Below are 27,489 nucleotides of genomic sequence, written 5' to 3'. Positions count from 1 at the left end.
ATGAAATGTGTAAAAAATGGGAAGATTTGCAGAACTTAGTGAACCAATATTTTCCAAGTGATACATTCATGATGTTTCAAAACCCACACTGAATGAGGAAAAGATCTACTCAAAGTACAAAGACCAATGGAGTTTAACTTAGTAAGGTACAAAAAGTTGATTGCCATGGTTTTAAAATTCCAATTTGCAACTAATATTTAAGAAATTGCCACCTGTCAAGTTTAGGTGGCACAGCAAAATATCCACAATTATATGAATAGGCTATTAAAGCACTCCTCCCTTTTCCAACCTCATATGCAAAGCTTTATGGCAGAAGAAAATGAAATACTAGGTTGAAGATAATCAGGAAAAGAAAGTGTAAACAAAGAAGTGTATATCCAGCAAAACTTTCTTTTTTTATATAATTTTTTTAAATGTTTATTTATTTTGAGAGAGAGACAGAGTGCAAGTGGAGGGTGGGGCAGAGAGAGGGGGGAGACACAGAATCAGAAGCAGGCTCCAGGCTCTGAGCTGTCAGCACAGAGCCCGATGTGGGGCTCGAACCCACGAACCGTGAGATCATGACCTGAGCCGAAGTCGGACACTCCACCAACTGGGCCACCCAGGCGTCCCAACACTTCATTTCCTTGGTCAATGACAGTACGAGTGATTTTTTTTTCTCTTTGGCACTCTTCTGTATTTTGCATATTTAAAGATATATTCTTATACTAAATAAAAATTTTTTTAAAGTTGAATCAAGAACACACATTTTTAAAAAAATCACCAGGAATGCTAATAGTAATCTAAATATTAACACTGTTCATTTCTTTAAAAAGAAAATAATATAAGTAAATACAAGATTATCACACAAGTTTAGCAGATTTAAAACACATCACTTACTAAGTGCTTTCTGTATGTTAAACACTGGGGGGGGGTAGTCACTTTGACATGTACTATCTCGTGTAAATTTTGGAATGTGTATTTATCCATCATCTCAGAAGTAAGTCATTGCCTTATTTACAGATCTTAGAAATAAACTCATCTGAATGGTTACAGAATTTGTCCCTATATGTTTACCAAATCCTAAGTCAAAAAGGTGGCATTTGAAATTCTGGTAAAATGAAAAAATAAAATTCTACACAATATTTACTGAATTAATTATAAATTATACTAACGAAAAAAGTTTTTCATGCAGTTTTCCTTTACTTTCTGAAAAAGTTAAAATGAATCTACATACATAAAGCTGTATACATTCTTGGGACTTGTCTTTTTCATCAAATGTTTTAAATGCTAATTTCCACTGCATTTCTCACAGTACTTACTATAATACTGATCACCTACGGGTTCAAACATTAACCATTAAACTGACAGGAACCAATGCTAGGTTTGGATTCATTCACAAGCCACCATATTTCAAAATTATTCACCAAAATGCGTATGGATGTTGTAATGTGTACACCCACATGTACACTGTAATGTGCAGGTTCATATGGATATTAGTGAAATTAAGGAATGAACCCAACTAGGATAAAAAACTGACTTTCAAGTATGAAGGGCACAAACTGGGGTCAACACACAAGACCTCGGAGAATACCGTTCCCGGGAACCCTTCCTGAGGAATCTTCGACGGGATCAGCAGCAGACAACACAATGACTACACAGACTTTAAATAGAGACTGGTGGTGAGCATTAAAGAGACCAAATGAGAATTAAATGGGAGAGGGTGTAATATATGATGGCTGTAAGTCTGACAATGCAGATTGAGTATAACCATTTAAAAGCAGAGGTGAGGAAAAAGAACGTGTGCAAAAAAATGTCAGTGTTTTCTTCGGTAATTGTACTGGAGAAAACCGTTCTGGGATTGTTATTCTGAGGCTGCCGTGTCTGTGATGTGGAGAAAGCAAAGGGGAAAACACAGGGCCTAATTCTAGGATTGCCCGTGTCCGAGCCAGGACGAGTAGTATGGAAGAAAGGAGACGTAGTTGCACAGACTGATGAAGTAAGGTACTAAGTTACGCATCAGATACCTCAGTATGAAATCATGAGTTTCTCATCTCTCTATACGTTCACTATACTGAACTAGAAATAACTATACGTTCACTAGAAAAACTGCCTCTAGCAACTAGGTAGTAGTTCTGACATACTCTTTCCCACAAAAAGAAACCAACACTTACTGAGAAAGTGGCTGATTTCAGGTCTGGGGCAGGGAATATTTGAAATGAGCCTGATACACCTGCATATTTGTCAGGAAGGAAACTATCAAAACTGCCATGGCCATGGGAAAGGACTCAGGAGACAAAGAGAAGACCATGTGAATTTCAATGAAAGTAATAACCGCAATGAGTTAAACTCATTAAATAGGTTTGAATTCATAAATTTATAATGCTTTTAAAAATTCCAAGTCACCTCCAAAAGATGTGAGGAAACCACCTCAGTTTTATTTTTAAGTAATTTAAGACTTACAGAAAAGGTGCAAAAACAGGACAAAGAACTCTTGTGTACTTTTCATCCAGATTTCCCAAGTGCTAACATGCTAACGACATAATGTCTTTGCATTATCATTCTTTTTACAGATAGATGGAGAGATGTTAAACTAATCAAACGGGGAGCCTATTAGACTCAGGTGGCTCCAGTGCTGGGGCCGCCTGAGCAACCAAAACTCGAGGTCGTTAGATGCCCCCAAGTTATGAGATCGGAATCCAGGGATAACCAATCACAAAAGAGCAGACTAAGCTTTAAGACACGGCCAATCAGGGGCACCTGGGTGGTTCAGTCAAGCGACAGATGCTTGTTTTCGGCTCAGGCCACGATCTCGTGGTTCCTAAGAAAGAGACCCCCCCATCGGGCTCTGTGCAGACAGCTCAGGGCCTGCCTGGGATTCTCTCTCCTCTCTCTCAGCCTGCCTTTCTCTCCCTCTCTCAAAAATAAAGAAACAAACATGAAAAACTATACACAGCCAATCAGAGAATTTCCTTTCCTCGCCATCCTCCCTTGTATACAGAAGCCTTCGCCCTGGCATTCCTGGTTTCGCAGTGCCCCAAACGGATTCTTGCTCAAAGGACTCTTACAACTCTTAATATGCCCTAGTTTACCTCTTAACCAGTATCACATAAACACATATATGTAACTGTCCTGGAAATATTTGAGAGGGAGTTGCAGGCGTGATGTTCATTTACCCCAAAACACTCAAGTACCTCCTAAAAACAAGGGCACTCTTTGTCAAAGACACAGTACAATGATCAAAACAAGGACACTAATACAATACTATTATCTAATCTATAGATATTAAAAATGTGCCAATTGTGCCATTAATGGCCCTCCCAACAAAAGAAAAACATTTTTTTCTGGCCCAGGACCACAGAGTACAGTTAGCTGTCTTGTCTCTTTAGTCTCTGAATCTGGAACATTCTCTCAGCCTTTATCTTTCTTGACTTTTTTTTGAAGCATACAGGCTAGTTACTTTGTAGGATGTCCCTCTGTATGTATCTGCTGTTTCCTCATGATTAGATTCAACTTATTAATTTCTGTCACAAATGCCACAGAAATAATATTGTGGTCTTCTTGTACATCATATCAGGAGGCACAGCGTGTCCATTTGTCCTGTTATCGGGGATATTAACTGCGATCATTTGGTTAAGATGCTGTCTGCCAGACTGCCTCATTATAAAATTACAATTTTTCCCCTGAAATCATTGTTGCACTATATGCTAACTTGCATGTAAATTAAAAAAAAAAAAAGAAAAAAAAAGAAAAATGAAAAAAAAAATTAAAAAAATAAAATTACTATTTTTCCCTTTGTAATTAATATAGCTTTCTGTGGAAGATCACTTGAAACTATGTAAATGTTTCGTTTCCCAACGTCAAACCTTCACATATCTCACTTTCAAAAACTAGCAAACAGGGGGCGCCTGGGTGGCTCAGTCAGTTGGGCGTCCGACTTCGGCTCAGGTCATGATCTCGTGGTCCATGAGTTCGAGCCCCGCGGCGGGCTCTGTGCTGACGGCTCAGAGCCTGGAGCCTGCTTCCGATTCTGTGTCTCCCTCTCTCTGACCCTCCCCCGTTCACACTCTGTCTCACTCTCTCTCTCAAAAATAAATAAACATTAAAAAAAAGTCAAAAACTGGCAAACAGGAAGAATCAAGCATTTACCTTGACTTTCATGTAAACTGTTAACACTATATAATCAAACAGAAGTGAAGAGAAATTGCTCTTTATAAGAGTATTCTAACTAATAAATGAAAAAAGAATCAGAATATCAGTTTGCGATCCCAATAAGTTAATGGTCTAAGCAGTAAGCATCAATAGATGCTAGCATCCCCCACAAAAAAAGAAAACCAGACAATTTTGTGACTCCTGATGAAAGAATACAACACCACATAACATCTTACCAAAGGGACAGAACCTGCATCTGATCAAGTTTCTGGATCTCTCAAGTTCCAAGAACTATAGATGATAAAGGAAACAGGCTGAAATTGCACAATCAGGATGCAATTAGCAAAACTCAGTCTGTGGTAACTTCTGCAAGTCAGATAACCCAAGTTCTTCAACATAAAATGTATGGAACAGAAAGAGATGAAAAGGGGGTCTGCTGATTATCAGAGACTTAAAAGATTTATAAATTTTCAGCGGGCAATACAAAATGTCAAGCAATGCACATTTGGGTGATAAATCTAAAAAGAAATGAAATACAGTGATAACTAGAAAAGTCAAGATGGTGGTTACTTCTGGAGAAGGGAGAATCAATTGTAACTTGGAAGGGGTATGATATGGAGGTTCCTGAAAAAATAAAAAACAGAACTACCATGTGATCCAGCAATTCCAATTCTGGGTATGTAACTAAAGAAAATGAAAACAGGATACCAAAGAGATAGACGCACTCCCATGTTTATTGTGGCTTATTCACAACAGCCAAGAGATGGAAACAAGCTGGATGCCCATCAATCGACGGATGGATAAAGAAAATGTAGTGTGTGTGTCTGTGTCCGTGTGCGTGTGCGTGTGCGTGTGTATTAGTCACCCGTGAGAAAGATGGAAATCCTGCCATTTGCAGCAACATGGGTGGACCCTGAGGACAATATGCTGAGATAAGTCAGACAGAGAAAGACAAATACCGTGTATCACTTATTTTTGGGAAAACGAAGAAAGTTGAACTCATAAAAAACAAAGAGTAAAATAATTACTGTGGGTAACAGGTGAAAGAATGGAGCAAATGCTGTTTAAGGGTACAAAACTGCAACTATAGGGACTACAGACAACAGTAGGATGTGGAGAAAAGGGAATTCTTAGGCACCGCTGGTGGGAATGCAAATTGGTGCAGCCACTCTGGAAAACAGTATGGAGGTTCCTCAAAAAATTAAAAATAGAACGACCCTATGATCCAGCAATTCCACTTCTCGGTATTTATCTGAAGAAAATGAAAAAGACTTGAAAAAGATATCTGCATTCTCATGTTCACTGCAGCATTACTTACAATAGCCACGACATGGAAGCAGCCTAAGTTGCTTATGGATGAGTGGATAAGGAAACCGTGGTTCCTAATATAATGCGGTATTATTCGGCCATTTGCAATAACATGTGTGAACTTAGAGGGCATTATGGTAAGTGAAATAGATCACACAGAGAAAGACGAATACTGTACGATCTCACTTACATGTGGAACCCAAAACAAAGACTGAGCTCATAGATACAGAAAATAGATTTGTGGTTGCCAGAGGCGGGGAACGGGGAGGGGCAAAATGAATGAATGGGATCGAAAGGTACAAACTTCCAGTTATAACATAAGTAAGTCATGGGGATGTAAGGTTCAGCATGGTGACCACAGCGGGTAATACTGTATGGCCTATTTGAAAGTTGCTACGCAAGGAGACATTAAAAGTTCTCATCACGAGAAACAATTTTTGTAACTATGTATGGTGATGGACGTTAACTAGACCTGTCGTGATGTTCATTTCACAATACACACAAGTGTTGAATCATTGTACTGTATACCTGAAACTAATGTCATATGTCAAATACATATATAAATTATTTTAAAAGTTAGATTTACTGTGTTATGGCACATAAAATCCAAGTCAAAGACCAGAAGTTACAAAATGCTTAAAGGATCTATAGGCACACTCAAGAGGGAGAGAACATGGCCTCGAACTCGGGGAAAGCCTTAGGTTGAACTAAGTGAAAGGGGTAAGTGAAAGACAGACATTTTCAAGAAGCAGAATGAATCCAGGAGAAAACAAATTAGAGAATGACAATTTCAGGGACTGGAACGAATTCAGAGTTCCCAGAGTTTGCAAGGAAGCTGGAAAAGAATGAGAGATGCGACAGAGTAAGAGTTAACAAGTATACATTTCTGGTGAATAACTTAGGTCATAACAATTTAAATGGGCTTTACCCTAAAGGTAGTAAGAAAGGTTTGAGGCAGGAAACGGGCAGAATTGTAAGATAAAGAAATAACAAAAAAGAAAATCATAATAATCATAGTGAATAAAGTATTAGTTTAAAAAAAAATAAGTTTATTTATTTATTTTTGAGAGAGAGAGCGTTGTGAGTGGGGGAGAGGGGCAGAGGTAGAGAGAGACGGAGAATCCCAAGAAGGCCCCGTGCTGTGAGGACAGAGAGCACCATGGGGCTTGAACCCACCGACTGTGAGATGGTGACCTGAGCCCAAACCAAGAGTCAGATGCTTAACCAACTGAGCCACCAGGTGCCCCTAAAATATTAGTTTTGATCATTAAAATCCTAAATTGCCCTCTTGCAAAGATTATTACATTGGGACACTATTTGGCAAATTGGATTAATAAACAAAATACAGAAGATACAGTATTAAAAACAAGAGGGAAGGGGCGCCTGGGTGGCTCAGATGGTTAAGCATCCGACTTCGGCTCAGGTCATGATCTCACGGTTTGCGAGTTCGAGCCCCGCGTTGGGCTCTGTGCTGACAGCCCAGAGCCTGGAGCCTGCTTTGGATTCTGTGTCTCATTCTCTCTCTGCCCTTCACCCACTCTGTCTTCCTCTGTCTCTCAAAAATAAATAAATATAAAAACAAAAAAAATTTTTTTTAAAGAAAAAAAACCAATGGCAAATCACTAAGAGACAACCCAATAGGCAAAAAATATATTTCACAGAAGAGGACACACATGCAACTGATAAACAGATGCTCAGCATTACCAGAATTCAGAAAAATTCACATCAAGAGCACAATGTGATGCTCTCGTACCCTTAAGACATGTAGCAACACTAAATGTTAGACTGACTCAACAGAGGCTCTTAACTGATTGTTTGTATGAAGGGAAATTGGTAAGATCCCTTTGGAAAAACAATATTACTAAAATAGAGTTGATTATTTAGGGGTATAGCCTATGACCCCCCAGCAACTTCTGAGAGAAACTTCTGTGTATTTGTAGCAGGAGCCATCTATGAGGATATTCATAGCAGCACTGCTTTTACTAACAAAACAATGGAAACCCAAGCATGTACCAAAGAACAATCAGTAAGTGAATCTTGGTCCATTCACACAATAGAATATTATACAGCAGTAAAATGAAAACCAGTGAAACAAAGCAACATGGGTCATTCTAAGTACCATAATTTTGAGTGAAAACCATGTCTCAGAAAGCACACTTTTTTTTTTACGAAGTTAATACACAAGCAAACGTAAACACTATTTACTTTTAGGAATTTGATTGTCTAGTCAAATGTATTTAAGGTAAAAAAATTTTAAAGAAAAGAATCATAAATACAAAGTTCTTGACAATATTAACTTGACGGTGGGGAGGGGGAACAGGCAACACACGGATCAGTGATGAAAAGGACGATTAGCCAAGAATTACGAGTAATCCAATTCTGCAATCCAATTTAACTACAGTTAAAAAAAAAAAAAAGCTGCAGTAATCATTCCTGAATACACACCTGAGTGACACATCCCATAGATGTGTCTTTGCAAATATATTAGTAAATTCCTAGAAATGGAGTTTGTGAAGACGTATGTTTAGCATTTTGAAGATTTGCCCCCAGTGGCCCCACAGAATGGCTATAGCAGTTCCTATTCCCACCTCTGAAGTATCTTAGAGTGACTTGTCTTCTATCTCCTCACCAAAACCTAGCACTATCGAACTTTTGGGTTTTGCCAGATAAGTAATATCTCGTTATTGAGATTTATATTTAAATATGGTCCTGACTGAGAACCAAGCAAACTGGCCATTTGTATTTCTCCCTTCGTTCATAATTCTCTTCAAACTGTTGTAAGAATAATCCACTTTAAGGGGCGCCTGGGTGGCTCAGTCGGTTGAACATCCTACTTCAGCCTAGGTCATGATCTCCTGTTTGTGGGTTCGAGCCCCGCATCGGGCTCTGTGCTGACAGCTCAGAGCCTGGAGCCTGCTTCGGATTCTTCACATTGTCTACCTCTCCCTGCTCGCACTCTCTGTCTCTGTCTCTCAAAAAAATTAAAAAAATTAAAAAAAAAATCCACCTTAAAAAAAAAAAGAAGAATCCACCTTATTCCTAATACTTAAGCGTTTCTTATTTGTGCATTGAAGAATATGGCCTCTGCTTGTAACGTGTATTCTCATTATTTCACCCACCAGTGCGCTATGTATCTGCAGTAATGGTATATTTTGCCACATTTTACTACTCACGGGGTCAAGTTTATCAATCTTTTCTGTTGTAACTTCTGAATTCACAGATTTTTAATTAACAGCTCTCTAACATAACTTTCCAGCATGAAGCTCCGGAAAAGAATGTACCAGTTCTATCACTCTTAGCTGTGGAGCTTTGCTGGTGTTTGATGCCACACCAACGTAGGTAAAAATAAATAAATGCATACATACATGTAAAAAATCCAAAGGCAGCACGGACTTTTAGCGCGTAAGTATAACCCCAACCTAGAAAGAGGAAAATTTGCTTCTGCCGTGACTCAGACTTAGATGCCAACCGTAAAAGAGTATATGACAGTATTCAGAGGTAATGAAAAGGAAAGGCCTTTAAGTCTCTGCACCTGATTTCAACACACATTAACTCAGTCATGTACCGCCTCATGCTAGGTAAAAAAACAGTAAAAACGAACAAAGAAATGAAAACATTCGTTAACAAAAAGGAAAACCCTGCATAGCTGCTTAAACTTGAATTTGCAGCGTGTACCCCCCAAAGAGCATCCTACCTGTTGGGCTGCCTTGGGACACACAACAAGGCATCGCACACAGCAGGAGGCGGACGTCCCAGTCCTTGAAAAACTCCCTGGAGTGCTGAAGCCAGCCCGTGGGCAGGAACACCCACTCGATGATGCCCCGGACGGGAGGGGGCCCTTCGCTGCCCTGCTCCTCAGGGGCCCACAATGACACGTAAGCACTTGATGATTGCAATAAAAGCCACAATTATTTTCACTCGTGGAATTGGTTTACGAATTTTAGAAAAGGAAAATTTTTAAATGTTTGCACGGGGCATTTTACAATCTTCCCTAGCTGACCAGTAAAACCGCTGAATATATGTGATTGTGTAGCTGACTTCATTTGCCCAGAATTATCAGGCTCGGCTCTCCTGTTCGGGGCAATCAAACCTTCCTCTCACCGAGCCAACGAACACGATTGGTGCTTAATTCTGTCATGTATCCACATAAATTTTAAACGGACACAAAATGATCTAAATAATGGTGATTTAAGTTTTTAAAAATGTGTCTACTATGAGGTTTCCTTCATTATTATTTATTACTAACAAGAGCTTTGCCTTCTCTGAGTGTTTTAAAATATTTCCTGCGTTTAGCACTCCCTACCCCCTGAGGCGGTCTACATGTGTTTTCCTGTCACCATCAACACCTGAGTGCAACCATAACAGAAGGAAAAACTCAAAGTCAAAAAGTCGATGCTGCCGCCCCTAACCTGCGTGAGCCCTGGTAGCCGTCAGTTCAATATCACTTGGTGGCGAGCACTGTCCACTGAGACTGAATTAGCCCAGGGTGATGAAACGGAGCACCGGGTCTCGGTAACTTATCAGTCAGGTTATTTACTGAGATACTGTTAGCAGCAGTAGCATATGCTGAGATCCACAGCAGGGCAGCTTTCTTTTATCAGTTGTCTGCATAAGGATTGAGGACACTGTCAAACAGCGTCTAGTAAGCAATTCAGGCGTTGAAAATTGAAATTAATTAACAACAATAGAAGCTAACATCACTTAACATTCGTTAACTGCCAGGCACCCTACGGGCTAGCTACAACCCCGTTCAGTAAGAACTATTACTACCCCCCTTTTATGGATATAGGAAATTATGGCCCAGAGAGTTAAGTCACTAAATTTGAGGTCATACAAGTAGGAAATGGGGAGAGCTGAAATCCCAACCAAGTCTGGCTCCAAAAGTCATACAGACAATAACAATGAGGACAAAATATAACAACAACCCAACTCACTAATAGATATATAGGTTTCCAAAAACTAAAGATTCCCATTGTTATAATAAGCATTATACAACGGACTCCCCAGGAAGAGTAAAATTACAAGCTGGTCAATTGTATGAGCATAAAGGATAGAGAGGGAGAAGTGGAATACCTTTATTTTGTACGTGAAAACTGGGTACAAAGAGCAAAATTGGAAGAACTTGTTAAGTAACAAACTCAAAACGGGGTGGGAGAAGGAATCTGTGAATCAGTAATATTGGGCAGTCTTAAAACCAGCAAGAAGATGGTCAGATGAAAACCACCTCACAGATTTTTCTGGGTGGATTCAAAGTGACATCAAGAAAGGGAAAAAACCGCACATAATTCCAGGTTGTGCTTGTTACTGGCTCCGAACGGGAAGTGGGGGCTTCACTTGATGTGACCAGTCATGGAAGTCAGAGAATTTAAGGGGGTGGTAACAGCTGCAGTAAAAAATGGCAGAGAGAAAACGACCCCGGCTGGAAGTAAACAGGAGGATCATGAAGCCAAAGGAATCACATCTACTGATGAAGTAAGACGGAAGGCAGACAGGAATTCAACAAGGACAGGAAGTCTGCACTGTCACAAAGATATCTGCAATAGGAAGTAAAAAAGTAAGCCTGTGACCCACTGAGAGTCTGAAGACATCATCTAACTGAGTAAAATAATCGAGGCTTAAGCTCCAGGAGGCTGGTGACGACGATGGCTACTTTGGTAACTTGGTTCAAACGTTTCTCCAAAGTTCTGCTCAGAAAGCGCAGCTAGGAAAGGGAAGAGCTGCTGTTACTGAGAATATAGAGTCTGCGAATAAAACGGCAGACGCGACTCGAAGGCCAACCAAGACTAAAATACCACGGTTGCCTAGAATTAATTTTGAGACTCACGAGTCAGGGAAGACCTGTACTTTATCATTTAAATTCCCCTTACAGACTCCAAAATAAGAGCAGAAGTGGGAATACAAGCCTACGAATAGACATGTTATGAACACTTGGTCTCAAGTGGCAATTCCTTTTGAAAAACGATCTCTGTTTGAGCCTCGTGGCATGATTCAAACCGGCAACTGCAGAATTTATAATAGCTGAGTCCACCAGGGATCTTTAAAAGAACTAAAATCTCTCAAACAGTTCGGAAATCACACTAACACAGAATCTGATAAAATCCCACCCGCCCCGCCCCCTTTTTTTTGTCAGGAGATGGAAACTGCTCCCTGGAGGAGAACAGTGTCAAAGCTAACTCCATCCAAGGGGAAAAAGATTAACTTAGCAGCTTTGAGTCACAGATAGAAGCAGTATTCATAACAAGAGTGGAGTTTAATCACACCCCAGTGCTGAATGACTAATAATGGGTCTGCCTCAACCTGGTTGATTCCCCAGAGGGAGAATCACATGTTCATATTACAGCTTGATGCCTGTGCTAAATAATGTTCGGACCAAGAATGAAACTGCACAGTTCTAGGGGACACCACGCACTCTGCACTCCGTTGTGGATAGCATCCCGTCCGCTTATTTGTATAGTAACAGCCTGCCTATCCTAACCCAGCCACGTTATTTTTTTTAAGTTTATTTCTTTATTTTGAGACAGAGAGGGAAAGACAGCAAGCGAGCAAGCACAAGCTGGAGGAGGGACAGAGAGAGAGGGAGAAAGAATCCCAAGCAGGCTCTGCACCATCAGTGCAGGGCCTGACGCGGGACTCAAACCCACGCACGGGCTGTGAGATCATGACCGGATCCAAAATCAAGAGTCGGACACAGTGTGCCTGGGTGGCTCAGTCGGTGAAGCGTCTGACTTCGGCTCAGGTCATGATCTCAGGGTTTGTGGATTCGAGCCCCGTGTTGGGCTCTGTGCTGACAGCTCAGAGCCTGGAGCCTGCTTCAGATTCTGTGTCTCCTTCTCTCTCTGCCCCTTCCCTGCTCACGCTCTGTCTCTCTCTCTCAAAAATAACATAAACGTTAAAAAATTTTAAAAAAAATTGGGGCGCCTGGGTGGCTCAGTCAGTTGAGCGTCCGACTTCTGCTCAGGTCATGATCTCACGGCTTGTGAGTTCAAGCCCCGCGTCGGGCTCTGTGCTGACCGCTCAGAGCCTGGAGCCTGCTTTCAGGTTCTGTGTCTCCCCCTTTCTCTGCCCCTCCCATGCTCATGTTCTATCTGTCTCTCCATAATAAATAAATGTTAAAAAAAAATTTTTTTAATTAAAAAAAAAAGAGTCGTACGCTTAACCAACTGAGCCACCCAAGCACCCCCATGTTCGTTCTAAGAGCTCACGGTGCTTGATCAAGACCTCCCAGGTTTATATGAAAGATATATCATTCCTTTGTTACCACTTTCTTAATTTTAAAAGAGTCTGAAATGCCAGAGAATAGCCTCTCCTATCCAAACAAGTATTTTATTGAAATATTATCGCTGTAGTTTTCATATGATTCTGTCATGACTTAATTTTCTTTTTTATTGAGTGAAATGAGTTTATGACGACAGTGCCGCACGATACCCAGCGACTAACGGAACACCTTCTGAAGCCCCTGGAATGTGATCTTCACCACAAAGAAGCACTGTCTGCACCGTTTCTCCTTCAACACAAAGTTTAACATCCTGAGGTGAGTAATATGTGATATTTACAGAGTAACTCTGTGGGGAACTCCGAGATGTAAACAAAACTCACACCCATTCCCTAAATGTTAACATGAGATCTAGCACAACCAGGGAACGGAGTCATCTGGTCTATCACTTACTGTATGTCAGCATTTCCCCAAATTTTGTCAATGGAATACGGAATTGATATGGAATATTAAAAGAGTTCCATGGTCAGTCACTTTGAAATGTCAGAACTATCCATCTGGGAGTATCATCATGTGTATTAAGGCTCTGAGAAGTCATGCGTAAAGAAATTGGTCTTGTTAACCTGTATTTCCCATACTTATTTGATCACACAGTTGTGGGGTGTTTTTTTTTGTTTGTTTTGCGGAACATCAGCGGCATTTGGGAAATGCCACTCAAGGATTACCATGTATACATGTATTAATTACTTGTACACAATTAAAATATAACATCCAAAACTAAAAGAAGATCTCTTTGATGATGGCAGAGCACTAAAGGAAACTGCAGTGCCTCGGGGTCAACAAATGTTGGTTGACAGCTTTATGTGGTCGAGCGAAAACCATTTACTGTATATTGTGATGCCAGAAAAACAGGACAAAAACCATATTTTATAGTACTGCCACTTAGCACATAATTTTCATCAAGTGGATAAAAATATAGCAATATTTGGACTGACAGAATTCTAAGCACTCAAAATTTTGACCATACTTATTTTAAAATTGATTAGAAAACATCCAAATGCCTGTGACTTCAGGAGCTCATAACCTTAATAATCATCTCTCCTCACATAATTGACTACATTGAGAACATCTACTGATACCAAAACAGTGGCACCTACTGAAGGTTATTACAATACTTACCACATTACAAAAAGAATCCAGACCAATGCTATGTACATACTTAGTACATTCTGGATTAGACCAAGTAAAATTTAACAACAAGCTGAACAGCATTCTATAAAACAAAAACAAAAAGTCAGTTAGGCTAATTCTGTCTGTTTTTCTATGCTATGGACTCATAGTGAGAAAGAAGATTGTCTTGGAACTTGATGACTGAATCAAATCTGAATTCTTTAAAGTTTATCTACATTTACCTTAAGAGAAGTTCTTTGGGTAACTTTTTGTTAATAAGGCCTTCATCGTTATTTGAGAAAACCTAAAAGAAAAAGAAAAAAACACAGACATTGTTAAAGTGTTTCTCAACTAAAAAAAAAAACAAAAAACAGTTCACATGTTTTTTAGATCATAACAGTCCCAATTACTGTCCTACAGATACGATGACACTAATTTCATGAAGTCACCACACTTTAATATTAATGGATATAAAAGAGTTTACACCCTATCACCATTTCATAAAAATGCAAGGCAGCAATTTCTATGCTACATTGTATTAGAAGTTCTAGCCAAGGCTCTTAGGTAAGAAAAATAAATAAAAGACACCCTGATTGGAAAGGAAGAAGTAAATAGCTTCTATTCACAGATGACTTGATCCCGTATATAGAAAAGTCTAAGAAATTCACAAAAAACCATTAGAAACAATCAAGGAGTTTAGCACGGTTACAGAATATACAAATATGTAGTATTTTTATATAAAAATAAATTGTAGGGGCGCCTGGGTGGCACAGTCAGTTAAGTGTCTGACTTCTGCTCAGGTCATGATCTTGGCGGTTCATGAGTTCAAGCCCCGCATCCAGCTCTGTGCTGACAGTTCAGAGACTGGAGCCTACTTCGGATTCTGTTATCTCCCTCTCTCTCTGCCTCTTCCCCGCTTGTTCTCTCTCTCTCTCTCTCTCAAAAAAAAAAAAAAAAAAAAAAAAAGCCCACAAAAAAATGAAAAAAACCCACACATTAAAAAATAAAAATAAATTGTATTAGCAATGAACCTGAAAATGAAATTAAACATTCTTTTAGTTTTATTTTATTTAAAAAAAAAATTTTTTTTTTTAACGTTTATTTATTTTTGAGACAGAGAGAGACAGAGCATGAACGGGGGAGGGTCAGAGAGAGAGGGAGACACAGAATCCGAAACAGGCTCCAGGCTCTGAGCTGTCAGCACAGAGCCCGACGCGGGGCTCGAACTCACGGACCTCGAGATCATGACCTGAGCCGAAGTCGGCCGCTTAACCGACTGAGCCACCCAGGCGCCCCAGTTTTATTTTATTTTAAAGAGAAAGAGAAAGAGAAAGAGAATGCGAGTGGAAGAGAGGGACAGAGGGGGAGAGAGAGAAAATCTCAAGCAGGCTCCACACTCAGTGCAGAGCCCTACTTGGGGCTTGCTCCCCCCAACCCTGGGATCACGACCTGAACTGAAATCAAGAATCAGACGCTCAACTGAATGAACCACCCAGGTGCCCCCCTGAAAACGAAATTAAAACAATCTCATTTACAGCAGCATCAAAAGAGTAAAATATTTAGGAATAAATTTAACTAAAGAAATGCAAGACATCTATTGAAAATTCACACAAAAACCGCTGTTCAGAGAAATTAAAGACAACAAACAAAACACATCTCATGTTCACAAACTGGAAGATTTGAGAGTGTTAAGTTAGCAACATTTCTCAAATTAATCCACAGATTTAATGAAATCTCTATCAAAATTCCAGCTGTCTTTTTTTTTTTTAATTAAAGAGTTGATCCTAAGATTCATATGGAAATGCAAGGGTCGCAAAAGAGCCAAAATAATCTTGAAAAGGGAAGCAAAGTTGGAGGACTCACACTTCCTGATTTCAAAACTTATGATAAAGCTATAGTAATTGAAATATCATGGTATTGGCCTAGGATAGAAATATAGATCAATGGAATGGAATTAATAGTCAAGAAAGAAACCCTTATATTTACGGGCAATTGATTTTGGACAGGGCATTAGGATAATTCAATGGGGGATAAACAAATGGTGTCAGGACAACTGGTGTCTACATGCAATAAAAATATAATGTCGACCTCACATTATATTAAAAAATTAACTTGAGGGGCGCCTGGGTGGTGCAGTCGGTTAAGCGTCCGACTTCAGCCAGGTCACGATCTCGCGGTCCCTGAGTTCGAGCCCCGCGTCAGGCTCTGGGCTGATGGCTCGGAGCCTGGAGCCTGTTTCCGATTCTGTGTCTCCCTCTCTCTCTGCCCCTCCCCGTTCATGCTCTGTCTCTCTCTGTCCCAAAAATAAATAAAAAACGTTGAAAAAAAATTTTTTTTTAAATTAACTTGATATAGATCAAAGAGCTAAAAAAATATGTAAGAGCTAAAACTATACCCCTTAAAAGAAAACATAAGCATAAATCTTGGTGACCTGTATGCATGTAATGGTTTTGTATGTAATGGTTTTGTAGATATGACACCAAAAGTACATGCAATCAAAGAAAAAATAGATAAATTTGACTTCATCAAAATTAAAAAACCTTTGTGCTTCACAGGGCATCACTGAGAAAGTGAAAAGACAATGCATAAAATAGGAAAAAAAATGTCTGCAAATCACATATCTGATAAGAGAATTACATCTAGAATATACAAAGAACTCTCACAATTGAACAAAAAGAAAAATAAACCAGTTAAAAATGAGCATGATGGGCACCTGGGTGGCTTAGTCAGTTAAGCATCTGACTCTTGAATCTCAGCTCAAGTCATGATCTCATCCTGAGCATAGAGCCTGCGTAAGAGTCTCTCTCTCCCTCTCCTTCTCCCTTCCCCCGCTCACGTGTGCATTCGCACTCTCTCTCTCTCAAAAAAAAAAAAAATGGGCGTGAGATCTGAATAGACATTTCTGCAAAGAAGATCTGCAAATGCCAATAAGCACATAAAAATAAGTTAAGCATAATTAGTCACTAGGGAAGGGCAAATGAAAACCACAAGGAGATACTTCACAGCCACAAGGGTGGCTAAAATAAAACAATAATGGCAAGAATGTGGAGAAACTGGAACATAAAATGGTGCAACCACGTTGGAAAACAGTCCAGCAGTTCTTCAAAGGTTAAACATAGAGCTACCATATAAATCAGCAATTCCAATCACAGGTACCTACCTAACAGAAACAAAAACACGTTTCCGCACAAAAGCTGGCACGTGAATGTTCACAGCAGCACTACTCATAATAAGTCAAAAAAAAGTGAACACAATCCAGATGGTAACAGCTAATAAATGGATAAACAAAATGTGGTATATTCACACAATGGAAAATTATTCAGCAATAAAAGGAACAGAGTACTGACATACTACAACAGGAACGATCCTTGAAAATACTGTGCTACGTGAAAAACGACATACACAAAAGGCCACACATTGTAGATTTCATTTACATTAAACATCCAGAAAAGGCATATCCATGGAGAAAGAACATAGATTAGTGGTCAACTAAGACTAGTGTGACCGTTGATGGGTATGGAGTTTCTTTTTAGAGTTACAAAAACGTTCTTGAATTAGACAGTTGTGACAAAGACACAACTTGGTGAATATACTAAAACACACGGGACTGTACGTTTTAAATGGGTGAAATTCACAGCACGTGTATAATATCTCTATTTTTTAAAATGTTTTTTAATGTTTTTATTTATTTTTGAGACCGAGAGAGACAGAGCATGAATGGGGGAGGGTCAGAGAGAGAGGGAGACACAGAATCCGAAGCAGGCTCCAGGCTCTGAGCTGTCAGCACAGAGCCTGATGCAGGGCTCGAACACACAGACTGAGAGATCATGACCTGAGCCAGAGTCGGACGCTCAACCGACTGAGCCACCCAGGCGCCCCTATAATATCTCAATTTAAAATATGGATTTAAAAATCCACTGTCTTTTTTAGAAGCTGTTTATGTGACTTGTCATGCATGTCTGCCCAGAGCCATGATATGCCATCATGGGGGGCTTGGTGGGCTTGTGGGCTTGGACTCTATATTTTTCTAGGGGTCAGAATTGGCCCCTCTGTTCCTGATGCCACGAGGGATTAATATGCCTCACATTCCTCCTTGAGCCAGACCAAGCTGGCCCCCTGGGATGGATCAGGGAGGGAAGAGGAATATGCAAACACCCTTAAGATTGCAAGATACTATAAAAGAAACAGAGAAAAAATAGCTCGCTCAGGACTGCACATAAGCAAACATAACAACTAGCCACAAATCACACGCGGATAGTATATCGACTGCCCTGGCAGGAGTAGCTAGTTGGAAGTCTCACCTCAGGGGAGGACACTCTTCCCAGGACACGCAATCGGGACCCCAGCCGGGCTGTTTACCATGGGGCTTCCCCAGCCAGAAGGGTGCATACTGTATGTATCCAATTTGATGTAGTAAACAAACTTTCTTTGTTCTTCTCTATACTTCTCTCTCTATATATGTTCACTACAGTTGTTTAGTTCTTTATATTCCCTTGCCCTTATAATTAATAAAGTCTTCCTCCATGAAACTCAAAGCGAGGCTATCATGAATTCTCATTGTTTAGAACACCCACGTGTCCTAATCCATCAAGGCAAACTGCAGAAGTAGGAAGTGCTGTAAATAGTATCCTACATTCATTTGCAACGTACTTTGAACGATCAGTCTGAGCGATGTGTTATGTGCGTACAGGAGTGCTGACCACAGAGTCCGCCACTGGCCCCCCGTCTTGTTCTCCCCCCGGCACAGAGACGGCGCCGCGTCAGATAACTAGTAGAGATGACTGGTGTGCAGAAGGTAACTGGCACTCACTTTACATAGCTACCCTGTGGCCACACCACCATGCCCCTTGTTCGATAAGGGCTGAGGTCCGAGCTGCGTGGAGAATGGCGGTGCAGCGCCCTGGATCCTCCCTCCACCTGCTGGCCCCATACCCTGTCAATAAGGGACCCTGAACAAAACTCTGTATAAGTGGCATGGAGTGGTTTGCTTTGATTTTCACGTTAAAGTGACTTCTCAGTCTGGAGAATCTTCTCAATCTGACCCGCCTCCACCTTCTGACAGTGAGATACTAACATTTATTAAGTGCCTGTTGTATTCCAAGCCCCATTAAGCACTGTGTTAACCAGATAATTTACCTTTTACTAGTTCCTTGAAATGGAAAGTTAGGTTATTGATATGAAATCTTTCCTGTTTTTTTTTTTTTTATGTTTATTTATTTGAGAGAGAGAGATACCTTGATCAGGGGTATGTGAGCAGGGGAGGGACAGAGAGAGAGAGGGAGAGAGAACCCCAAGCAGGCTACGTGCTGTCAGTTCAGAGTCTGATACAGGGCTCAATCCCACACACTGTGAGATCATGACGTGAGCTGAAATCATGAGTTGGATGCTTAACCAACTGAGCCACCCAGGTGCCCCCTTTCTTTTTAATGTAGGCATTTACAACTCTAAATTTCCCTGTGATCCCCGCTTTAACTGCATAAGTTTTGATATGTTGTTTTCATTTCCATTCACCTCAAATTATTTTCTAAAATCCTTTCTATTTCTTCACGCATTTGTTGTATAAGAGTGTGCTGTTCAATTCCAACACATTTGAATTTTCCACTTTTCCTTCTTTTTTATTTTTTATCTCTGGCTTCATTCTATTGTGGTCAGAGTTCTCTGATGTCAATCTTTTGAAACTATATTTGTGGCCTAACATAAGATCTACCCTGGAGAACAGGATAGGTTCTATAGGAATAGGAACAGGTTCCAGGGTGCCTAGGTGGCTCAGTCGGTTAAGTGCCCACCTTCGGCTCAGGTCACGATCTCATGGTTCGTGGGTTTGAGCCCCACATCAGGCTCTGTGCTGACAGCTCAGAGCCTGGAGCCTGCTTCAGATTCTGTGTCTCTTTCTCTGCCCCTCCCCCATTCACACTCTGTCTCTCTCTCAAAAGTAAACAAACATTAAAAAAAAAAAAAAGGAATAGGTTCCTTGTGCACTTGAGAAGAATACGTATTCTGCTGTTGTTGGGTGGAATGTTCTATATATCTCCAGTAAGTCTATTTGGTTTATAGCGTTGTTCAAGTCTTCTATCTACTTACTGATCTGCCATCTAACTGCCCTGTCACTGAAAGTCTGGTATTGACATGTCCAAGTGGTGTTGAGGATGGTGGTGAATGATACCATGACAATCTTCACGTACCTCAATAGCTGATAGAAGGATGGGCTTATTTTCTGTTATTACAAAGACAAGTAAACCAAAGTTACAAGATTTCAACTCAGCATAGGAAAGAACTGTCTAGCAATTAGAATAGCCCATACTAGAATGTTTTACTCTTTCAAGCAGTGATGCTCTATCCACAGTGCTCCCATGGATCACGGAACCAGGAATGCTAAAGAAAAAGATCCCTCTTTCAGTGGGAGGTTTGAATAGAACATCTCTAAGAACCAAGTTTAATTTACAGAATCTATCATCCAGGTTCTGCCACATACTCCTTTGTTACCTTGGGTATGTCATTTTTCTATGCCATGATTTCCTCTTTTTAAAATGGGGAATGGAACCTGCCACAAGGGATGCTGTGAGTTAAATGAATTCATATACATAAAATGGCTAGAACAGTCTAGGCAAATAGAGAGTGCTCAACAAATAATAGTTATGATGATGACTGTGAAATCTCCAACTATTATTGTAGAACTGTCTACTTCTTCCTTTAATTCTGTCAGTTTGCCGCACATACTTTGGGGCTCTGTTGTTTGGTGCATATATGCTTATAATTATTATAACTTCTTGAGGAATTATCAAAATAAAATGATCAATTTTATACTTAATACTTTTACATTTAAAGTGATTACTATTAAGGAAGGACTTACTTTTACCATTTTGCTATTTCTACATTCTGAAGTAAATCATTAGATAAATGTGAATTATGTCAAGATGACTGATAGTGATGTTCAAATCTTTTATATCCTTACTGAGTTTTCTTGATCCTCAACTTCTATCAATTAGTAAGAGAGAGGTGTTATTTAAAACTATGATTGTAGATTTGTTTCTTTCCACCTTGGATTCTGCTGGGTTTTGCTTCATATATTCTCAAGCTTTGTTAGGTGCATATACATTTAAGATTATTATGTATTTTTAACCCTTAAGCATTATGAAATGTCCTTTCTTTCTAGAAATTATCCTTGCCCCAAAATCTACTTTGACTGATATTAATACCGCAACACCAGATTTCTTCTGATTTTTGCATCTTTTTCATCCCTTTATACTTGCAATCTGTGGCTTTGTGTGTGTGTGTGTATTTTCAAACTTAGGGTCCATTTTGTTTTTTATTTTTAAAAACTTTTTTGAGTATAACTAACATACAATGTGACATTAGTTTTAGGTATACAACAAAGTGATTCAACTTCTCTATATGCTATGCTTTGCTCACCACAATTGCAGCTGCCATCTGTCACCATACAATGTCATTACAACATGACGTATATTACAAGAATATGACTATATTCCCTATGCTGTGTTGTTGTGGCCATTTTAGTATATAACATTCCTGAATATACAATAAAATCTTCTAGATTATTGCTATACTTAGACTCAAAGTTTTATATTTGTTGTGAAAGACATGTTATATAGATCTTTAAAGCAACCAAACAATATTTCTTAGTGTTCAATTAACCTACTTCTTTAATATTTTTCATGTTTTATTAAAAATTTATTTTAATTGGGGCGCCTGAGGGGCTTAGTTGGTTAAGCATCCAACTTCAGCTCAGGTCATGATCTCGCGTTTCATGAATTCAAGCCCTGTGTCGGGCTCTGTGCTGACAGCTTGGAGCCTAGAGCCTGCTTTGGATTCTGTATCTCCCTCTCTCTCTGCCCCTCCCTTGCTCACACTCTGTCTCTGTCTCTCAAAAATGAATAAGCGTTAAAGAAAATGTTTAATGTTTTTTTTAATTAAGTAAACTCTACACCCAACATGGGGCTCAAACTCACAACCCCAAGATCAAGAGCTACATGCTCTACCAACTGAGCCAGCCAAGTGCCCCTTTTATTATTTTTTAATTAAGATTTTAACTTAAATCCAATATAGTTAACACATGGTGTTGTATTAGTTTCAGGTATACAATATAGTGCTTCAACAGTTCTATATATCATTACTCAGTGCTCATCAAAAGTGTACTTTTGATACCCTTCACCTATTTTACCCATCCCCCTACTTACTTCCCCTCTGATATTAATGAGTACCCTCAGTTAAAGTTATTTTTTTTCAACATGGACATTTCTTACTTGATGCATATATACAATATATATAATTATATATTATATATAATATATGTATAATATATAATATATGTATATTATATATATGTATATATAATATAATATAATATAATATAATATAATATATAATATAATATATATGTATAATTATATGTATAATATGTATAATACATATTATATATTATATATTATATATATTGTATATATGTATATATAAAACATTCCATCCTTAAAAAAAAGAGAGAATACATTTTCAAGTACACACACAAAAAAATCACCTGTTTAAATCACATAAAAAGAGACATAACAAATATTACAAATTCAAGAAGACTGAAATCATACCAAGTATATTCTCTTCCACAATGGTTCCTTGATCACTAAATTTTGCAAATTTAATTACCACAGGTCTGGTGTTGGTCTGCTTTTGTTGATTTTGTTGGGAGTCCTTTGGGCCTCTTGGATTTGGCTGTCTGTTTCCTCTCCCAGATCATGGAGGTTTTCTGCTATTATTTCTTGAAATAAATAATCTTCCCCCTTTTCTCTCTCTCTGGAACTCCTATATGTTATTACCTTTGATGGAGTCACTGAGTTCCCTAAGTCTATTCTCATGTTGCATAGCTCTTCTTTCTCTCTTTTGCTCAGCTTCATTATTTTCCATTATTTTGTCTTCTAGGTCACTAATTCGTTTCTCTGCTATTCATTGCATCAAGCCTGTTTCCAATTTCACTTATTGCATTCTTCATCCGTTTCTTATTTAACTCTTTTACCTCTGAGGAACTGGTCTCATTGACAGCTTTTATTCTTTTCTCAAGCCCAGTGAGTATCCTTATGATTGATGCGCTAAATTCTCCATCAGGCATGTTATTCATATATGTTTCACTTAGTCTCTGGCCACGGCCTTATCTTATTCTTTCATTTGGGATAAATTCCTCCATCCTGGCATTTTGTAGAAATCTCTGCCTTCTTCTCTGTGTTAGAAAAGCCAGTTATATCTCCTGTTCCTGAAAGTAATGGTCTTATGAAGAAGAGGTCATACAGTGGCCAGGGCCTGGTGCTTCAGAGAGTGTCTCTGGTATATGCTGCGTGCATCCTGCTGTTGTGTTTTGGCTGCTCTATCCTTCAGGCTACTCACCTACAGAGGCTCTCCTTGCCTGCTGTGGGCAGTGTCGGGTCTCTGGCCTGAATGTGGCGAGTTTTAACTAAGTGTGCTCTGGTCTGCTTGTTAAATGAGACCTGATGCTACTTCCACTAGAACTGAGGCCTTGAAGAACTCTCTGGTTGGAAGACATGATTTGTGCCGGTCTTCCGGGAGAGGGGCCCACCACACTGGGGCTGAATCAAGCCAGACTAAGAAGGGCAGTCCTACCACAGCGCTGGAGGAGCTGGGGCTTGGTGTAAGCAAGTTAGCCAGCCAGTGTCAGCACTGCACTGCCTCCTACCAGTGGCTCTGTGTTTATGCTCTGTTTGTGAGGGGTGGGGGAGGTAAGTGGCACCAGCCAGCTCCCCTGTCCCTGCAGAGGCATCTCTGTGTACGTTATCTCCCAGAGACACTCTCCGAGACAAGGGAATAATCTCCCCACTGTGTGACCTAAGTGTTCTTCAGATTGCTCTTTCCACACTGTCTGCCCCCAGATGTTTGCCTGCCTTCTCTCCAGGAGCAGGGCAGTGCCCTCCTGGCTCTATCCCAGCCAAGCCCACTGAACTTTAAAACTCCAGACATTAAGCCCTACTGGTTGCAACAATTCACTCGATTCCACCCCTCTCATTTTCCAAACCAATGGCTTTGGGGAACTGTTCTCCATGTGTTCTCTTCTCTCTCTTGTCCTTCTCCATGACCACTGCTCCCTCTCCTCTAAAGCACTGGTGATCCATTTCACCCTTAAACCACGTCTCTGCACTTCCTACCTTCTTCAAAGTGGTCTCTTCTCTCCCTTTAGTTGTAGAGTTTGTTCTATCAGTCTTCAGGCCAATTTCTGGCAGTATTTAGGATGATTTTATAATTATCTAGTTGCGTCCATGGGACGAGAAGAGCCTAGGGTCCTCCTACTCCACCACCATCTTTGGTCCTCCTCAGTAATATTTTTGTTAAGAGTCACAGTACTCCATTAAAAACAAAAGCTCTTATCTTTTAAACAGATACGAGTTTCAGGTGTAAGACAGTGATTTGAGAATTACATGTATTACAAAAGCTCACCACAATAAGTGTGGTTTATCACTTACTGTAATTACACATACACACACACACACACACACACACACACACACACATTGTTTTACTTCTTTAATTCCAGCATAGTTTATTGTATTATATTAATTCTATGTGTACAATTTAGTCATTCAACAATTCTATACATTACTCAGTGCTCATCATGATAAGTGTACTCTTTAATCCCCATTACCTATTTCACCCATCCCCCCTCTGTTCCCTCTAGTAACTATCAATTTGTTCTCTATAGCTAAGAGTCTGTTTCTTGGTTTGTCTCCTTCTTTTTTCCTTTGTTCATCTGTTTTGTTTCTTAAATTCTACATATGACTGAAATCATATGGTGTTTGTCTTTCTCTGACTTATTTTGCTTAGTATTATACTCTCTAGCTCCAGCCATGTTGTTGCAGATGGCAAGACTTCATTCTTTTTAATGGCTGAATGATATTCCATTATGTGATATATCTATATTTGTATCTCATACCATTTTTATCCATTAATCCATTGATGAACACTTGGTGTGCCTTTATATTTAAAGTGTTTCTTACAGGCGTGCCTGGGTGGCTCAGTCGGTTGAGCATCCGACTCTTGATTTTGGCTCAGGTCATGATCTCATGGTCATGAGACTGAGCTCCATGTCGGGCTCTGCACTGTCAGCCTGGAGGCTTCTTGGGATTCTCTCTGTCCTCCTCTCTGCCCTGCCCCTGCTCATGCTCACTCATTCAAAATTAATAAACTTAAAAAAATAAAGTGCCTCTTACATGCAGCACATAGTCGAGCCGTGCTATTTTATCCAGTTGGACAACTGCTAACTTTTAACTGGAGTATATGGCTTACTTATATTTAATGTACTTTTTGATTTGATTCATTTTGTCTACCATCTTGATATTTATCTTCCATTTGTCTTGTACTTTGTTCCTGCTTTCATGACTAATTTTTGATAAAGCAGTATTATTCAATTTCCTTTAGTGTGTGGATTCAGCTGTGGCTCACGGCTGCGTATCTTTTTTTAATGTTTGCTCTAGTGTTTATAAAGTGCATCTTTAACTTATCACAAACTTAATTTCCTCATATGTTTTGCATTTATAGTTATATATATTACTTCTTACACTAAGTATCCAATACATTGCTATTATTTTTGCTTTATGCAGGCATAATCTTTTGATCGTATGTTTTAATCATTTAATCTTACATTTACCTTCCTAGTGTAATTCACTCCTTCCTTCAGATCTAAGCTTCTTTTATTATCACTTCCCTTCATCACTGAAATACTTCTTTTAATGTTTCTTATTATATAGGTCTGCTATAGATAAATTGTCTTTGGTTTTGTCTCCCAGAAAATACCTTTATTTTTATTGCATTTTAAAGACATTTTCCTAAATATAGAATTCCAAGTGAGCATGTGTACCTTAAAAAAAAAAAAAAAATCACTTTAAAAAGTTATACCATTGTCCTCTGGTCTGCATTTTTTCTGAAAAGATGTCAGCTGTCATTCATATTATTGTTTCCATTTATGTATTATTTCTTTTCTACCTTTATAAAAATCTCTGGTTTTTAACAACTTGACTATGACTTGCCTAAGTTTAGATTTCTTTGTATTTATCTTGCTTGGGGTTTGCTGACTGTGTCCAGTCTACTATTACGGCCATCAAGTGAATACTTAACTGACACATTTTTCATTTTGGTTCTTTTTATAGTTTTCCATTTTCCTCCTAATATCTTCTGTTCATGTTCAACATCTGGACCTTCACTGACTTTGTTTCTCTTATCTCTTCTCCTGATATTTTGTTTCTTTGCATGTCCATAATGTTATTTCATGTCAGATATTGTACGTAAAAAACAGTAATTTACAAAGTTCAATGAAACTAAGAGCTGTTTCCTTGATTTAAAATATTTTTTAAATGTTTATTTATTTTTGAGAGAGAGAGACAGAATGCAAGCAGGGGAAGGACAGAGAGAGAGGAAGACACAGAATCTGAAGCAGGCTCCAGGCTCTGAGCTGTCAGCACTGAGCCTGACGTGGGGCTCAAACCTACGAACCATGAGATCATGACCTGAGCTGCGTTGGACACTTAACCAACTGAGCCACCCAGGCGCCCCAAGAGCTGTTTCTTTGAAAAGATAAGTTAACCTCTAACCAAGGTCATCATCAGGAAAAAAAAAGAGATGCAAATATAATCACAAATGAAAGAGATGTTACAATGGATACCACAGAAATACAAAGAAATATGAGATTATTAACAACTATATGCCAACAAACTGGACAACGTAAAACAAATGATAAAATCCTAGAAATATGCAACCTACCAAGACTGAATCACAAAGATACAGAAAATCTGAACAGACTCCCTACTAGTTAGGAGATTAAATCAGACAACTCCCAACAAACAAAAACCCCAGATCAGATGGCTTCATTGGTGGATTCTATCAAAACGGAAATAATTAATATCAATCCTTCTCAAGTTCTGCCAAAAAATAGAAAAGAGAACATTTCCAAGCTCATTTTACAAAGCCAGCATTACCCTGATACCAAAACCAGACAAGGATGCCACAAGAAAATTACAAGCCAATATCCCTGATGAACGTAAATGCAAAAATCCCCAACAAACTGCATTCACTAATACATTAAAAGGATCATACACCACAATCAAGTAGGATTTCAGGGATGCAACACCCACAAATCAATGTGAGAAGTCACATTAACAAAATGGACGATAATTATCATATGATCATCTAAAAAGGTACAGAAAAAGCACCTGAAAAAACTAACATCCATTTATGATAAAAGCTCTCAAAAGAGTGGGTACAGAAGAAATGTACCTCAACATAATAAAGGCCATGTATGACAAGCCCACAGCCAGTATCACTCTCAACGGGGAAAAACTGAAAGCTTTTCCTCTGAGAAACAAGACAGATGCCCACTCTCACCACTTTTATTCAACACAGTATTGGAAGTCCTAGCCAGAGTGATTAAGCAAGAAAAAGAAATAAAAAGAATCCAAATTGGAAAGGAAGAAGTAAAACTCACTATTTGCAGATGACATGATATCATATACAGAAAACCCTAAAGACCTGACCAAAAACCTGTTAGAACTAATAAATTCAGTAAAGTTGCAGGATATAAAATCAACATATAGAAATCTGCTGTGTTTCTGTGTACTAATAATAAACAGTTAAGAGAAATTAAGAAAACAATCCCATTTGCAATT

At 39.1% G+C, this 27,489-nt stretch overlaps 1 protein-coding gene across 4 annotated transcripts in view; it reads right to left on the bottom strand.

The window, feature by feature from the left end:
* FBXL2 (F-box and leucine rich repeat protein 2) overlaps positions 1-27,489 on the bottom strand; it is a 132,074-nt gene that overhangs the window by 83,757 nt on the left and 20,828 nt on the right. For all 4 annotated transcript variants that reach the window (XR_007457435.1, XM_049629084.1, XM_049629081.1 and 1 more), the window contains exon 2: positions 14,065-14,126. Coding sequence is in view for 3 of the 4 variants with exons in the window: in XM_049629084.1 (XP_049485041.1) it covers positions 14,065-14,126 (62 nt within the window). In the remaining variant the exon portion in view is untranslated. The remainder of the gene's footprint in view (positions 1-14,064; positions 14,127-27,489) is intronic.

This window comes from Panthera uncia, chromosome C2 (assembly GCF_023721935.1).
Source record: "Panthera uncia isolate 11264 chromosome C2, Puncia_PCG_1.0, whole genome shotgun sequence".
NCBI classification, from domain to species: domain Eukaryota; kingdom Metazoa; phylum Chordata; class Mammalia; order Carnivora; family Felidae; genus Panthera; species Panthera uncia.
This window is presented reverse-complemented; position numbering and strand designations above follow the sequence as displayed.